General features: G+C 43.7%; 2 protein-coding genes across 8 annotated transcripts in view; one reads left to right on the top strand and one right to left on the bottom strand.

Moving 5' to 3' along the window:
- The first annotated feature begins 1359 nt into the window (after window positions 1-1359).
- SFT2D3 (SFT2 domain containing 3) lies at window positions 1360-2912 on the top strand. The gene has a single exon (XM_039489667.1). The coding sequence runs from the start codon at window positions 1632-1634 to the stop codon at window positions 2286-2288; it is 657 nt and encodes a 218-aa protein (XP_039345601.1). The 5' UTR covers window positions 1360-1631; the 3' UTR covers window positions 2289-2912.
- A 3768-nt stretch (window positions 2913-6680) lies between these two features.
- WDR33 (WD repeat domain 33) overlaps window positions 6681-17547 on the bottom strand; it is a 110684-nt gene continuing 99817 nt past the window's right edge. For 4 of the 7 annotated variants that reach the window (XM_039489657.1, XM_039489658.1, XM_039489659.1 and 1 more), the window contains 6 exons: window positions 17051-17153; window positions 16341-16791; window positions 12311-12477; window positions 12102-12194; window positions 8636-8821; window positions 7311-7540 (listed from right to left, as the gene is read on the bottom strand). In XM_039489657.1, the coding sequence (XP_039345591.1) occupies window positions 7311-7540; window positions 8636-8821; window positions 12102-12194; window positions 12311-12477; window positions 16341-16791; window positions 17051-17153 (1230 nt within the window). Of the gene's footprint in view, window positions 7541-8635; window positions 8822-12101; window positions 12195-12310; window positions 12478-14011; window positions 16247-16340; window positions 16792-17050; window positions 17154-17547 lie in introns of those variants that run through there. The other 3 variants (XM_039489660.1, XM_039489662.1, XM_039489663.1) reach the window with 3 other exon arrangements.

Genomic DNA, 17547 nt, shown 5'->3' with positions numbered 1-17547 from the left:
CACCTTAATTGATTAGTCTTGTTATAGTTGGTATGGCAACACCCATTATTTCATGTTCTCTGTGTATTAGATATATAGATATAGATATAGATATAGCTATCTTTCTACTGTATTTTCCACTGCCTGCATCTGATGAAGTAGGTTTTAGCCCAGGAAAGCTTATGCTAAAATAAATTTGTTAAGTTTCTAAGTGCCACAAGTACTCCTCATTCTTTTTGCTGATACAGACTAACACGGCTAGCACTCTGAAATAAATATAAAGTGAGCATTGTGCACTTTATATTCTGTGTTGTAATTGAAATCAATATTGAACATGTAGAAAAACATCCAACAGTACCCCTCTACTCTGATATAACACGACCCGATATAACACAAATTCGGATATAAGGCGATAAAGCAGTGCTCCAGGGGGCGGGGGCTGTGCACGCCGGCAGATCAAAGCAAATTCAATATAACGCGGTTTCACCTATAACGCAGTAAGATTTTTTGGCTCCCAAGGACAGCATTATATCAGGGTAGAGGCGTATTTATTAAATTTCATTGGTAGCCTATTGTTATAAGTGCAATTACTTTTTGCCTTCTTTGCTAACACTTCAAGTCCAAGACCTAATGAACATCTGAGGAAAAAGATAACATCATTAAAGGTTCAACACATCATCCCTTCAGTTAAGTTGTTGAAGCTCACAATAAACATCGCCGAGCTTCCTAAGAAACCTTATGGAAAATCCCTGAAGAGCAGACATACCAAACATAACACAAGCATAAATAATATTAAAAGAAAACAAAAACTTATAGGCCTCCTTGATAAACCAAAAATATATTTAAAAAACACAAACGTAATGCCCTCTGTCTATATCAGAGGTCGGCAACTTTTCAGAAGTGGTGTGCCGCGTTTTCATTTATTCACTCTGATTTAAGGTTTTGCGTGCCGGTAATACATTTTAATGTTTTTAGAAAGTCTCTTTCTATAAGTCTATAATATATAACTAAACTATTGTTGTATGTAAAGTAAATAAGGTTTTAAAAATGTTTAAGAAGCATCCTTTAAAATTAAATTAAAATGAAGAGCCCCCCCCCCAACCTAACCTGTGGCCAGGACCTGGGCAGTGTGAGTGCAACTGAAAATCAGTTTGCATGCCACCTTCAGCACCTGGGCCATAGGTTGCCTACCCCTGGTCTATATAAAACTTTGCAGGTCATAATTAAAATCCCCCTTAACTCTGCCTCATTCATGTGGCTAACGAACACCCCAACCGTCCCAGGGGCAGCCCGTGATCCCTCGGCTGTTGAACCAGTTCCATAACTACAACCTTCTTCAAGCTTTGAGCAGCCACATTGACTCGGGTGCGCTGGAACGGGGGGGGTGGGGGTCATTGGGCGCCGCTCGCGAGACTCGGCTCAGAGAACTGCGTCTCCCCTCGCTCTACGCCCTTTCAGGAAACTGGGAAAAGTCACATGATTGGTCATGTCATGTGACAACATAACCTCCCCGCCTGTCGAGCTCTATGGAGACTTCCAGTAACCCGGATGTGGCCGCGCTTCATTGAGGACCTCGAAGAGCAACGTGTCCTATTGGCGCCGGCGTTCACATCCGGGTCTTTCCCGGCCTGTTGCTGCCCTCCCCCTCCGAGATGGCGGAGCTGAACCGGCAGTTACAGGAGTACCTCGCTCAGTCTAAGAATGCCAGCGGCCCCGGCCCAGCGGCCCCGAGCTCCTCGCGGCCGATGCCGGATGCCGCTGACGCCGGAGGGGGGACGTGGCTGGGCCGGCTGAGCCCCTTCTTCTCAGGCCGCTCCTCCTCCTCCTCGTCCCCGGCGGCCGGCTCGTGGCCCTGGGCGGCCGAGCCGGACCCCTGGCTGCCGGGGCTGTCGCGCTGGCAGCGGCTGGTGGGGAGCGGGCTGTGCCTGGTGCTGGCCGCGCTCTGCTTCGGCCTGGCCGCGCTCTACGCGCCGCTGCTGCTGCTCCGCGCCCGCAAGTTCGCGCTGCTCTGGTCGCTGGGCTCGGCCTTTGCGCTGGGCGCCGCCGGCTTCCTGCGGGGGCCGAGCCGCCTCCTGCGGGAGCCCAGCCGCGGCACCGTGCTCTACCTCGGCGCCCTGGCCGGCACCCTGTATGCGGCGCTCGGCCTGCGCAGCACCCTGCTCACCGCGCTCGGGGCCGCCGCCCAACTCGCCGCCATCGCCGGCTGCCTGCTCGCCCTGCTGCCCGGGGGCCCCGCCGGCCTGCGCTACCTCGGCGGCCTCCTGGGCGGCTTCGTGCGCCGCCGCGTCTCCAAAACCCTGCCCGTGTGAGGGGCCGAGCAGACCCAGTTGGGGGCTGAGACCAGCGGTCCCATCCCCATCCCCAGGACGGATCTTCGCTGCTGTCCCATGAGGCCGATCGCCCGTCCCTGCTGGACAGATGCGGAGGACACGGCGTCTGGCTGGGCAACAGCCTTTCTGAATACAGGGCCACAGGCCATCAGCGTCCAGCCCCTCTAGCGCGGCTGGCACGGCTCCCTCCGCGGGGTATGCGGCTCCGAGGCCGTAGCGGAGCGTGGGTGTCCTGCTGCTCCGGGGCAGGGGGTGACTGAGCGACAAAGCCAGTGCGGTTTCCTCCCCCCCCCCCCGGTCCTATTAAGGCAAGTTCTTCCTGCACAATCGGCGCGCTGCGGTGAGGGAGGCAGCTGGGAGCTGCGCTCTGTGCAGGCGCCTCCTGAGGACGGGGACCTTTACAAAGAGACTTGGTTGTAAGTTGGCAGAAGCTACTTGGGAGAGTTCAGGGAAAACGAATCAAACTTGACAGTTAATGTGGACAACAGGAGCGAAACCGACCAAAGGAAGGAGTTTTGCTTTTCCAAGGACCAGTGTTGATGTAGCTATGGAACAGTTTTTCTCCCTACCTTTGAACAGTACAACTAAAATCCTAAAGTTGCATCTATGACTATACGTTGTTGTTGTTTTTACTGTATTCATATGTAACATTTTGTGCCATCATTCCCAGTCCTATCTCAGTATATGCTTTGCCTTATCAGTGCAAAATGAGCTTTGGAGCAGTATGCTGGAGTCTGTGTCCTGTTCTGGGTGGTAGATGGATTACCAGATTCCTATATCAAGTGTAGGATCACATGGCTGAAACTCTTACTTTGAAGTGGCCTGTAAGAATGCAGAGCCAAGCGTATTGTTGATACTAAACTCTACCACTGGTATAATGCTTTGTTGTACTTCTGAGCCTTGCGGGATTCACTCCAGCTTGGGATGTGCTGATGCCAGGTGCCTCATAGCAAAATCTGTTTATAGATATCCATGAAACTTCAAAAAAAGTTGGGTGTGTATATATAGAGCTCCTGTATTGGAGTTTCTTTGGATGTTTATTTTTAACAACTTGAGTTCTATGTAGATGCCCAAAAACTTGGGGTGAGGGTTGGACCAAAAGTTAGTCCTTCTTCGTATATACTGTAATGCATAATCTCTTTATTTTTCCCTGGTGTGATTTAATGTAATACTATTTCAGATAGTGCTACTTAAAGTGCACTAAGGAACCTTTTATGCACCCCAGCAGGGTCTGTGTGGACCTATTAATACACAACATATGTACTTTAGAAATCACACACCTGAAGTCTGCATTACTGCTGTGTTGATCAGCCCTTAGACACAAGTTAACCCTATCCAGTACTGTTTGGATAAATACTGTTTTTCTTTTTGGAGCAGGGGTTTTATTGGTTAAAACCTAAAATCAGAAGCTCTAGATATATTACCACAAATGTTGTTGTTTCATGACATCTTTATATCAGATTACAATTGTAAAGAATCAAAATGTAGTGATCAACTGTAATTGCCACCATCTTTGATTGGCTTATATGGTAGTCCAGTGAATGTTGACATACCTGTTCCATTTAACTGTCTGTGTTTTAAAAAAAAAATCAACTGTGACCTTCAAAATACTGAAAACAACATCCTTTAACAAGCAGCATTCATAAAGGTTGTGGATCACAGAAGGTCATATTCTTTGACAAGCAGGGGCATACCTCTTTTAGGTAGGGAATCATGAAAAAAGTGAAAGCATATCAGAGATCATTTAGTTCTTTGCAGTAAGACTGCCAGAATGGTGCTACAGAAGCTTTTGCCTCCAGAGCTGCAGTCAGTTCCTGAAGTCCTCACTCACTGGTTCTAGGAGCTGGGCAGGCACTGCTTATTTAGCAGTGATGCTTGTAGCCTGACCTTGAGAAATAGATTGGCTAGTAGAGGCTGGGCATATTGCAAAAAACATACTTGAGTATTCTTATAAGATAATCTCTTCCTAAGTAGAATCTGAATCTACTCATTTAATATTTGCACTACAGTAAACAAATGCTTAACTTCAGAAATATTGTACATCTATTTTAATAAAACATTTTTATACCAAAAGTGTTAATCTAGACACTAGCAGGTCTAGTTTTTTTTTTTTAAACAGTAGCACTGAATCTGTCTTCCTGTTTACTTTTCTAGTTTCATTTGGATTTATATCACTAATATCAGATTAGTGTGACTGCTTCTAAACTAAACCTAGGTTAAAGTTCTTGGATGAGATTACATTTTTTAAAAAGTAGGCTAAAATATTTATGGTAAAAGCCTAGTAAAACTCATCTCTCTGGTAAAAGGTCTTATATGGAGAATGACAATCCTCCCACCACTGGAGGCTGGCCACAAGAACCTCCAACCACTAATCTAGTCCATGGCCTACAGTTGTATCTGCACTTTTGTAACAGGGACAGTAGATCTGCACAGATCCATTGGGTCACAGCAGAGCATAGCTCTAAGAGCTGAGGACATCCTGGTTCTGCCTCCTGGGCATTTTCTTCCCCTCCTCCCCCACAAAAGCAACAGAGCTGTTGTGGCTCTTCTGCATTATGGACTTAAATATATTACCCTAAAGTTAAGAGTTTTTGTGTACCAATTGTGATCATATCTTTGGCTTGTCTTAAGGGAGCTCAAAGCTTTAATTTTGAATGGTGTGGTGTGGTTTGGGGAAGGTAGTTTTTCCTAAAATACAGTATTAGGAGGTAAACAGGGTTTTAGGTTAAAGGAGACCTGCAGAGGAAAAACATAAGTTTTGGTCCTCTTACTTATATAAAGGCTTGAATTTTTTTTTTAAACTTCATTTCTAGTGTGTTCCTGTTGTTGGGCTCAGATATATGGAGTGAGTTTTTCAGCCCTTAACTAATGGTAGAGGGGTTGCTGAGTTTCTCTTTTCTTCCAGCTGTTTGAATTACAATATTTATCTTCCCCCTTATTACATCCTAACACAACTAGGATCTGCCTTGAGCTACAGAAATTAATTTACACAGATAAGCTAGAACCTTCATCAGTAGTCCCCATATAGAAATTTAACCTTTTCTTTTAAGCAAGAAGCCACTAGCCTGTGCCAAGTCTGGCTCAGAAGAGTCTGCTAAACTGTTCTGTGCATATCATTTCCTTAGGGCTACTTCTCTCTTCAGCCATAGTATAATAAACTTTATAAGATGACTACCTTAAACATTCTGGAGCATTTCTTATGTCACTGTATCTGCAATAAAACAATTAGGCAGTGTTCCTATTCACTACCATGTGACTCAGTCCAAACTGTTCTGTACAATAGAAGCATATAGCTGAAGATGACAGCTGCTGAGTAGGAATGTGAAGATCATAGCAATTCTCCTTTATCCATGCTTTGATCTGTTTAAATAGTTCCTACAGATATCTAAAAACTTTCTTAAACATAACCCAATTAGACTGTGGACAGGGGAAGATAGATGGGTTGGCACAATAAGTGGGTGAAGGAGTGGCTGCCACACTCACATAGTGAGGATTAATTTACTCTTTCCTTACAATTCCTTAAACAAGCTCCATCAGCCCTACACTTGCTTTTCCTTAATGTACTATTTACCCTAGATGGAACTGTTGAAGGGGCTTGTGAAAAAAAATTACTAATGGTATTTTAATCATCCTTTTCATATTTGCATTATCAGCCACCTCCCACACTTGATGTTGTTTCCTAATGCTACAGCGTGGGGAAACTTGATTTCCAGGAAGAGGCTAGCTCTAGGTAATACTAATTTCTTAAATGAGGTTTAGGGTACTTAGGTAGCTATCTTAGAAATGCTTTAGACAGACATGGTGGTGGATGAAGCCAGAAAATCTCTCATGTTATGGTGATAACTGAAACACCATAATTGGTAAACAACTTTATTATGAAATGCAAATAATTAAATGGAATAAACAATTGTAATGTTGTAGTGGCACTAAACAAAATCCTGTGGCGAATACTTAAAAACAAAATTCTTTAAAATCAGGGTGACTTAATGGTGTGCCCTTTCTAAATGTTCAGCTTGTAATTTAATGGCCATTCCTCATTTCTCTGCAGTGTAGTATGTACTACAGTACTGTAAAAAATTATATACATTCCTGATGCTCAAGCTGCCGAATGTCTATCGCTTATGGTGTAAAACTAACACCATGGAGAACAAAGGACAGATCCCTTTGCAAGGCTTGAATTAATGAGGGTTAGCAGGAGCAGATGAACATTGAAGGTGCAAGCTGGATTAGGATGCTTGCTCACATGATCTATAGTTCAAAAGAAGTTTTTCACAGCATTCCCCATATGTCCTTTTAAGGAAGGTAGGAAAGGGAGCATTGGTGTGGTTTTGGTTTTCTGTTGTGTGTATGTATGTATGTACTGGACTCAACTTCATCACAACAGATAACATTTTTAATAGCACATGAATGTTGCTAAAAGTGTAAAAATAAAAATTCTCAAAACATAATAAACCCAAACTAAGGTATTAGGAACTGTAGACATTTTAGAGCTAGTCCTATGGTGCCATGTACTTGACACATGGGAAGATGGGGTGTTTTGTAGTTTCACTGAGTATAAAGATAAAGAATCACACACTGCACTGATTTTTTTTTGTTAATTTTTGCACAAATTACATTCTGTATTCATACAAAAACAATTTTTCTGACAAACTGTACATATAGAAACAAGTTTCCATCTGGATGTGAACTGAAATCTGCGGAGGTGCTCCATGTCTCACAACACTAAAAAAAATTCCAGCTTTTATCTTTACAAAACAATGCAGGTAAAAGGTGAGGAGAAAGAGGTGGAGAGGATGAAATAGAAAGCCAGCTACCACGTTGCTGCTAGCAGCAGTTGCTTGATCCTAGGAGAAGATCCTTGTTAGGAACTAATGCACATTCAGTTATCCCAATTAAGAGTCCAGATTTGTGAAGTTGCAGAAGTACTTTCTTGAGTCCACAATAGGTGTCTATTTAAATACTGTCCAATAAGGAGTGGATATCATCCAGTCATAGCCTCTTCTATCGGCCCCTTCCACCACCCCTGGATGCTCCTCGCCTTGACTGGCCAGAGTTCATGTTACTGCCTCTTCCCCAATTACTTCCACTCCTCCCTCCTCTGGAAGGGTTATTGCCTCCTGCAGGACCGCCAAAACCTTCATCTCTGTGGAATCCATCATGATGGTCTCCCTCCAAAGAGCTAGACCTCCCAGACTTTGGCACTCTCTGTGACGGTCCTGAGCTTCCTCGTCCTAAAAGAGGAAAACATTTTAATTTTTGATTTTATAGTTTACCCCATCCCTCTCAGGCTTCTGAGGGTTGCCCCAGGCTTAGACAAGTGTTTGGGCTAAATTTCCCTATGATACAATCCCTCACAGATTATACAGAATGTGAAATCTGACATATTGGTCTCCAATTTTACATTTCTTCCCTCAGCACAAAATTTTTCCTACCACATACAGATTTCATATCAATACGACAGTCCTTGAGAGGGACAGCTACAAGGCAATTCCTCTGGAGCTAAGGTACTGCCACACCTCATTGATCAGCAAGGACCTTGTTAAATAAGAGAACACCGGGAAATGGAGTGCACAGGCTCATAAGCACTTGAAAGACCCTGAATAAAGTATTCAAACCCAGATTCTCTCACTTGGCAGCAGTCCTATTTTAGCCCTGTTTTGCATACTTCTCATTCTAAATAGGGTGTTGCCTAAACCCAGTAACAGCTTCTGTTCAACCATTTGGGGTGGTAATGAAGGAATTAGAGTAGTGTCCCTGAAAGAGGTTTATCCTCCTTTAGCCAGTTCTGACAGGGCGCAGTTGAGAGATGCGATATTCTACTGTGGGGCATAAGCATGACCTGCATCTTCTCTTGTTCCCAGGAAAGAGGACTGTCTGTTCCTCACAGCTCACTTCAAATATGATACCAAATGCAAGAGAAAAACAGGACTCTTGCCCAAAACAGCAGGGGTAGTAATTTGAAGAAAAAATGCTTTGCCCACCTATCCTCTTAGCTAAGGCATAACTAAATTTTTTTGTTCCACTTTAACAAAAACTTTTGAGAGGCACAGCATGCATGGTTCTGTACAAAACAAGAAAACATGATTCCTGTCTCAAAGAGCTTACAATCAGTGTTAGATAAATTCATCTTCAAATGACCTTCCCACCACAAGACTGATGGCAGCAGGGCCTGCACTTGAAAAGGCATTACTCAAATTTTCTTTATCAAACTAAACCTTAGTTCTGCTTTAGCACCTTGGCCTGCATGAGGAATTCTGCAGAAGTGCACTCTGGGAAAACAGTATAAACCTATGTGAAGTTCTCAGTATTGGTTAGTTACCCCTTACCTTTGCCTCTCTCCTCTGGAGGTGCACCTGGAGCTTCCATTTCTCTGTGATCAGATGTACCTGGTCCATCGTGCCAGGGACGTTTGCGTGGTGGCAGTGAGGCCATGTCCATACCCTGAAGTGAAGAAGAACGCTCTCGGCTGGCAGGAGACTGTCCATCATGAGGAGGGTGATCCTGACGGGAACCTGACCATGAAGAGAAAAGACAAAGTCATGAGTAACATGCAACTGATGGGCACAAGGAATCTAACATTCTTCCTCTGTGTAAAATGATACCAAAATAAATGTATACGCATTCTACATTCTTTAGCAATTTCACTCATGGCAAGGACATCTATCTCACTGCCCTTGTTCAGAAAACACGAGCCAGTTCTTAACTTTTCAGACTATCTGCTCTTTAAGGTGCACATATATACCTCTGTTCAATATTTCTAAAGATACCCATGAAAAATATATATAATTAACAGACAAATAACTGACAAGTCACCTTATAGACTAACAGACGTATTGGAGCATAAGCTTTTGTTAGTCTATAAGGTGCCACAGGACTCTCTGTCACTTTTTACAGATCCAGACTAACACGGCTACCCCTCTGATACCAGACAAATAACTGCATCTTTACAGATGAATGAATGTAAGAGTAGAAGGAAAGATAAGCGTGTGCTGTCATAGAATGCCAGACTAGTTGCAATTTCATATTTGTGGCAGAAAGACCAGGTGGTAGGAAACATGAGACATGAAGTGAGCACATAAACTGAATTTTAAACAAGTGAGGGAATCAGGTTGAAAAGGATGATTCTAAGGGCATGTTTTCACTAGCAATGTTAAAGCACTGGCTGTGTAGTTGCGGCACCAGTGGGAGAAAACTCTCTCAGTGTTATTAAAAACAAAACAAAAAACCACCTCCACAAGGGGAGTAACTCCCAGCACTGTAGCACTGTCTATGCTGCCATGTTACAGTGCTGAAACTTGCAGTGCTTGGGGGATGTTTTTTCACACCCCTGAGTGAGAAAGCTGTAGTGCTGTAAAGTGGCAGTGTAGACAAGGCCTAAGGCAGAAGAGGCAATGGACAGGCTTAAAACATTCCTTTAAAAAAAAAAACAAAAAAAAAACCCCACCCTCAAACTTTAAAGAGGCAAAAAACAAGCATTGCTCGAGTCAGGACACACCGCTCCAGAATGCCATTCTGACACTTTTTGGGGGACCTGGAATTATGTTACTTCAGATACACCTCTACCCCGCTATAACAGGGTCGTGGGGAGCCAAAAATCCCTACCGCGTTATAGCTGAAACCCCATTATATTGGGGTAGCAGTGGCAGGGCTTCGGCGGTGATTTAAGGAGCTCCGGGCTCCAGCCGCTGCGGGGAGCCCGAGCCCTTTAAATCACCAGCGAGCCCCGCTGCTGCAGCCCCGGGTTAGCGGCGGCAGGGCTCCAGCGGGATTTAATGGGCCTGGGGCTACCCACAGTGGCCGGAGCCCCAGACCCTTTAAAGCACGACCCGAGCCCAGCTGCCGCAGCCTCAGGGTAGCAGCAGCAGGGCTCCAGCGGTGATTTAAAGGGCTTGGGGCTCCCCACAGCAGCCGGAGCCCCAGACTCTTTAAAGTGCCGCCAGAGCCCTGCTGCTACCGCGCTATATGCGAACACATGTTATATCGGGTCGCATTATAGTGGGGTAGAGGTGTAGAGGTGTAGTTGTAAAGTAAACCAATAATTATTCATGCTAAAAATATTGGAAAATGACCGCTAAAGCATGTGATGTCGTGGCTTGTCAAAATCGTGTTCTGGTGCTTCTTTTTTTAGGATTTGAGCACTGAAATCCAGGGGTGCAACTTTTCCTTCACTTGACATTTGTATCATGATTTTTCCATTAGTTTTCTATGAAGTTCCAATTGCAAGTTTCACCCTCATCGTGAATTCCCATTCATATTGTTTTGTTTATCAACACTACTACCAATTCTGAAGCCAATAAACTGTCAACAATCACGGCAGCTGATAAACATTATCCAGTGGATAGGTAAGATACCCCCAGTGATCCAGCTTCAGAAAAAGATTATCCTAGTACTAATACACGCCCAAAACATATGAGCTGATAAAAAGACAAATGCACCAGCCAGTTTATAACGCAGGGGTGGGCAAACCTTTTGGCCTGAGGGCCATATCGGGGTTGCGAAATGGTATGGAGGGCTGGGTAGGGAAGTCTGTGCCTCCCCAAAAAGCCTGCCCCCCACCCCCATCCGCTCCCTCCCACTTCCCGCCCCCTGACTGCCCCCCTTAGAATTCCTGACCCATCCAACCCCCCCGCTCCTTGTCCCCTGACCGCCCCCTCCCGGGATCCCGGCCCCTAACCACCCCCAGGGACCCCACCCCCTATCCAATCCCCCCCAGCCCCTGATGGCCCTGCCCCCTATCCATACCCCCACCCCTGACAGGCCCCCGGGACTCCCACCCCCATCCAACCGCCCTCTGCTCCTCGTCCCCTGACTGCCCCCTCCTGGGATCTCATCCCATAACCTCCCCCTGGGACCCCACCCCCTATTCAACCCCCCTGCTCCCTGTCCCCTGACCACCCCCTCCCAGGACCTCCTGCCCCTAATTGCCCCCCTTGGATCTCACCCCTATCCACACACATCCCCGTTGTTGGGGGGGCCCCATGCCAGGATACCCTGTGTTCACTGTTAAATCTGCCCCTGAGCCGCGCCGCCCAGCTGGAGCCAGCCACGCCACCGCGCTGCTGACACGGCGAGCTGAGGCCGTGGGGGAGGAGGGACAGCAGGGGAGGGGCCAGGGCTGGCTGGGAGCTCAGGGGCCGGGCAGGACAGCCCCGCGGGCCCGGAATGAGGTCTAAAAGGATGATTGTGACAGGCAATATTGAATGGGCTCTATTGTACTTCAAACTAAACTCAAAACTCAAGGGACAGAGGGAGGCCAAGTTCAGTCTTTGATGGGACAGCTGCATATAGAGTCCATTACATGTTGAATAACAGGCACACAGAAAAAGTAGCATCATGTTGCTAATGGGGAAGGACAGAAGGAGAATGATCAGCAGAGCTGCAGAATGAGAGATGATAGAACTGTTCTGTAAATTCCTCGTTTAAGTAACAGCTACATAAGAGTATCAGAGGGGTAACCGTGTTAGTCTGGATCTGTAAAAAGCAACAGAGAGTCCTGTGGCACCTTTAAGACTAACAGATGTATTGGAGCATAAGCTTTCGTGGGTGACAAAAGTGGGTATTCACTCATGAAAGCTTATGCTCCAATACATCTGATAGTCTTAAAGGTGCCACAGGACTACATAAGAGTAGTTACCAGCCATTTTCTAAAGATAGTGTCTAAAGATTTCCATCACTGGAAATGACGAGTGGATGTTTTTCCAGTTCAAAGACATTAATTAAAGATAGTTCTACAGCCTGTGTTACACAGGAGGTCAGACTAGACAATCACAATGGTAATACCCCAGTTTTCACCTGGTTCTCTGTTTCCATCCCAGGATTCTGGTTTCCTTCCTCCTTCAAATCGGGGAAACTCATCTGGAGTGGGAAGTAGACCCTTTCGGCCTCCTGCAAAGTAAGAAACATAGGACATGAGACACTGTACTCATTAACTATATTAACAACTTCTGCGCTATTGTCACTGACTTTCACATGGGTTTCAGTTTGGAAGAATGTTCACTTACCTCTCGGAGTACCTCGACCTCGCCCCCGACCACCATGATCTCTTCCTCTTGAGTTCTCATCTGATGAGTTAAAATTGTCTTCTGGCCCAAAGTCTTCTGGCCCAGGAAAACTATCCCTTCCCCTGGGTCCCCGCCCCTCATGTCTTGAGGGTGCTCCTCTTCTGAAACTGCAAGAAAGAACATGGTACAAACACGGTTTTTATGCAGAATTTAATCACTAATGAACTAAAGGGTAATTTTCAATTTAATAATTAAACTTGTGTCTGAAATGTTTACCTACTATCGTTACAACACCTACAATTATTAGCACTGGAAGAGATTAGTGGGGGAAAAAAGCTTCTTGTTTACTTTGTGCTTATTCATTTTCATTGTTTCCCCTCTTCAATTTCCTCCTGTTGTTTGTTCAGTCTTTCACATAGGAACAAGGAAGAGAAAAAGACTGACTAGACTTCAGGTAGACAGTGTCCATTTAATGAAAAGTGAAAGGTTAGGGAGTGATGGTGGGTGTGGGTAAAGAGAGGTTCAAGTTCAGGGCCAATTTTTTTTTTCAAAGTGGGATGAGTGAAATTCCTTAAAATGTGATGTGCTAGCACCTATATTTAAAAAAAAAAGCCAGTTCCCTAGTAATGAAACCAAAAGTAAAAATACAAGTAACATGGCTAGATAGAAGAATTTTAATTTCTGAATCTTACTCAATATGGTTTCTTTTGCTGGCATAAAATTATCTAAAGTTTATACAGCAACTTTTATCCCGAAGGGTCTCTGTAAGATTTACAAATTTAGCAACTGATTCTGGAGTGCAGCCACCTCTGTGGTGATGGCAACTGTTTAACAGTACATAGCAATATACTGCAACACGAAGAACAGTTTATTCAGTAGAAATACTGGGGGATTTAGTCTGGCAGAATATAGTTATCCAAACTCATTTTGGTCAGAGTAGTGAAGTAACTCTTCCTTGTAAGATGTACCAGGGGATCTTTAATGGCTTGATGTGATCAGGACCTTAATTTATATCTTATCTTAAAGAAGCGCAATCACCATGCTGAGATATTAATTCAGAATTTCTTCAGAGAGAAGAGTATATCCTACCGCACCACTTCTTGTAGCATCTAGAATCTTGTCTAGACACTAGATAATTTTGCAAAAACAATGAGGAGTCCTTGTGGCACCTTAGAGACTAACATATTTATTTGGGCATAAGCTTTTGTGGGCTATAATCCACCCCATCAGATGCATGGAGTGAAAATTTTGGTATTTACAGCACCTGGAATGTATGTAAAACACTGTCCTTGCACAAAGGTGTTTGTAATGTTTCGCACATTCTAAGTACAATTCCAACAGAGTGCACCAGCTCAGTTTGTTGTAACTGTTTCAGTGCACACCAGCTCAGAATAGCTTCTGTACCAGCATACATGAAAAGTTAGGTGGTGCAGCTATTCTAGGTTCAATTAGTGCTCAAAATGCAGTTCCACAATACTCCTGGCCACCCTGCTGTGACAGCTCTGACAACTCAGAGCATTGTCTCTGCCCACTTGCTTCCACCCCATCCCAATTCCATACCAGCCAAACTGCAGCAGAGGTGGTACTCAGACTGTCTTGGCTTTGTGCAACATCCCCTTCCCCCATCTCATTAAAGACACAGTGCATCCTATTACAAGCAAAGCTTTAAATAATTTTATTTAGGATTTTAACAACAGTAACCTTATAATTACAAATTTAAATATTTGTAACAGTAGTCATAACACAATACAATATTTTTAAACTTGGTGATACATTTTTTTTAAATTAACACAATAGATCTCCACCTCCTGGAAAAGACAAACACAATACAGAGATGAGGAAGCTGTGCCTGGAGAGGTACAGCAGTGGTTGAAGGGAGTGCTGTGCATGGACAATGAACCATTTTACAGTCATTGAGATTATTAGGGCAGACAAACTGAACAGTTTCAGGAACAAATGGTTCCATAACACTTAGCAATACTATTTAACCTTGGAACAGCACAGTTCTCTAATGTAGACCAATCCTACATGTTCTTTAGAGAGTCTCCCATTTAAATACTGACTAGGTGGTCTGAAGCTGTTTAGCTTGTGAGATCTTATGATCACAAGACAAGGTCCTATGACAGCCAGGATCAATGCCTTACTTCCTGTTTTTCAAGCAATTTAATGGCCAAAGAATTCAGTTTGGAGTTCTATCATCACTATGCTGGACACAGTCATAGCCCCTAATTTGGGCTCATAAATACCCTTTTTCAAATCACAGTCACATATGAAACTCTGACTGGTGTAGGGCTCAGTTTCTGTTTGACAAGTCTCAAATTCTCTTTCATGAGACATAGGAACTTAATTTACAGAACTACACACTGTGCAGAATAACAGGAAAAAAATTGGCAGGTCTCTGCAGCAGAAGCATCATGTTGATGTGCACAAGTGGAGTAGGAACAGGACAGGGATGAAAGGACAGGAAACCAGAGAGAGAGATAAACACATACATACCACTCATGCATAATCAAACCAGTTATAGTGTTTAAACTCAAAACTAAATGAGTGGTTTGGAATTCTTGGGATCACCCCATAAAATCTCCAGTATTTAATGTCTATTTCACCTCTTCACTTGCTCAAATAATTGAAGTTTGCTAATCATAATACTTCTTATAGTTCTATGATGATTGTCTCTAACCAATCTAACTGTAAAAATGTTCTCTTATTTTGATCCCTGGTACTGCGACAATAGAATCTTTCCCACTTCAAAGGTCAAACTTACAGGTCTGCAGTTTCCTGGACTCTTCTCTTGAGGCCTTTTTAAAATCAGAATGACACATTATCTTGTTCTCAGTCCTCTGACCCTTACTTCCAACAAAGGGTTAACCCCCCCCAGCTACAGCTATAGTTTAATTTAGTCTGCCATCTCTTTCAGAATTCTGGGATTCAGACCATTCAGCTCTGGAGTTCTTTGTTTTCAGTTACTCTAATTTATTTTTAAAGGTGTTTAGAGGTTACCTTTGTTTAGTTATTGTTCATTTCTTTTCATACACCTCACACAATAGGAAGGTACATCTTACAAGTTAGGTAGCAAGTAGCTAAAAGGAGAGCGGTATAGGTGTAAAGTAAAAGGAATCTAAGAAAATTATTTAAAAAGCTAACTAAAAGAGAGGATTGTACATTATGTGAAGACAACAATAAGTTTTTACATATATATATATATGCAGTAGGTTAATGAGAGGTTTAAACCCTGAGAAGCCAAATTCTGCTCTCAATTATACTAGTGTAAATGTGGAGTAACTTCAATGTCAGTGAACTTCACAGATTTAAGGAATTATTCCATATTTAGTGATTAACTAGAAGCAAAACTTTTTCCTTTGAGGTTTACTCAGGGCAACTTGGTGAGTGATGAGATGACTATTGCTAGGAAACTAGATTATTTCTGTTTGTGTTTTTCACCTGGTAGTCAGAAAGAAATATGTCAGAAAGCGAAATAAGACTCCTAAGAGCAAAAACATGAGAAAATAGTCTTGACAGTTCAAAAGAGGGCAGTATCCATGCCCCTTGTACTTGATAGTAGGTTCACTGTTCCTGCTCCCTAACTGTATATTACATCTCACTCAGATACACTCTATACTCATGCTGTAGTTTGTGATTGGAGGCAAAGTATCAATCTCCATATCTAGTGTTCAAAAGTCTGTCGCTTCAGTGTGGAAATCTCTGACTTTCCAGTTTCCTTTTCACTCTTGTCAATATGATCTCAAATCTTCGGCCTGCATCACCAGATCTTCTCTACAGATTTCCTCCCTTCTCTTTACTTACTGTATACAGGCACTGAAGCTGTTGTGTACAATGACTTTTTTCAAGTTCTCTTCTATTACTGAATGATTTTATGGACTCTATACTCGGGTACATTAGAGTTTTCATTTCCTTATTGGTTTCCAGTTTATAAATCTGAAATAGATAGACTCCTTATGAAAAGGAAACCAGGGAGGAAGATCCCCTCCAGTTACCTTTACCCAAAAGCACCGAATGAACTTGTTCTTACCTTTCATCCCGTCTTCCCCGGAATCTTGCATCGTCAGGTTCTCGCGGATATCTCTCATCAGAGGGTCTCCGTCCTTCCCAAGGCCCAGGAGGCCCACGATTTGGGCCCCCTCCTTCAAAGTCCCTGTGATCAGGGGGAAAGGGAGGCCCTGGGCCACCTCGTCTCCATTTCTCGTCTTGTAACAGTGGGCCTCCTCGCCCCTCAAATTCACGCAACCGGTGGCCAAATCGCTTATCTGGATGAAAATCATCTGGTCGATCAAAGTCATCATGAAAATCTGGGTGAGGTCCTCGTCTATCAGGCAGGCCCCTGTTGTCCCTACCATCACCCCACTCTTGGCCACCTCGGAATGGCCCTCTCTCAGGACCATGATCTGGACCACCACTGTTTTGGTCATGCCTTCTTTCTGAGAGAGGGCCCATGTGATGGTTTGGTGGGCCACGGTTGTCACCTGAAGTGAAAGACACAGCAGATTTCTGTGATGTTTTCTAAAAACATTCCAGGAAACTGTCTAGTTTTTATAATTCTATGAAAACACACATTAAAACACTAAGTCATTTGTTGGAAGGTTTTCCACCATATTCTTACCAGAGTCCTGAGCATAACCCCCATGTGCACCTATCCCACATGCTGTGTTAGGGCTTCATACATCTAGAGGCACCTCACTGGATGTTACTCTCTTTGGAGGGTTATTTAAGATGTTTAGTTACCTTTATTAGGGCCAGGTCCTTGGTTGTGAGGGGCAAGACGGCCTTGTCCTCCCTGCTGCCCCAGTCCTGGTATCAATGGTGGGGGACCTGGGTTCTGTCCTTCCTGCAAAACCCAAGAGGCCATGTGGTTTCCATGTATTATACACAATATTAACTCTCAAAATTACAGCAAGAGGGCAGTAACAAATTTGATAAATGTTACATACAGTGGACATCTTCATAGATCTCCAAATGCTAAATACAGAAACATTCATGGATCTTGTAACCATTTGATTCTAATATCTAATACCTTCAAGTACTCAAATGGGGCTACTTGTGAAGTAAAGTGTGCTACTCAATGTGAATAACAGTGTGTGTGGGGGGGAATAATGAGTGAGAATGTATATACAGAATTTATACCTTCTATTGGTTTGAAAGCAAATTTAAAACTGAAATTTTGAAGCTGACATAAAAACATGTTCCAGGTTCAAAGTATTCAACCATTTTAAACAGTAACA

The sequence above is a fragment of the Mauremys reevesii genome, linkage group 9 (genome assembly GCF_016161935.1).
Source record: "Mauremys reevesii isolate NIE-2019 linkage group 9, ASM1616193v1, whole genome shotgun sequence".
In the NCBI taxonomy this organism is placed as follows: Eukaryota; Metazoa; Chordata; order Testudines; family Geoemydidae; genus Mauremys; species Mauremys reevesii.
The sequence above is the reverse complement of the archived record's forward strand: the minus strand, read 5'-3'. Positions and strand labels throughout refer to the sequence as shown.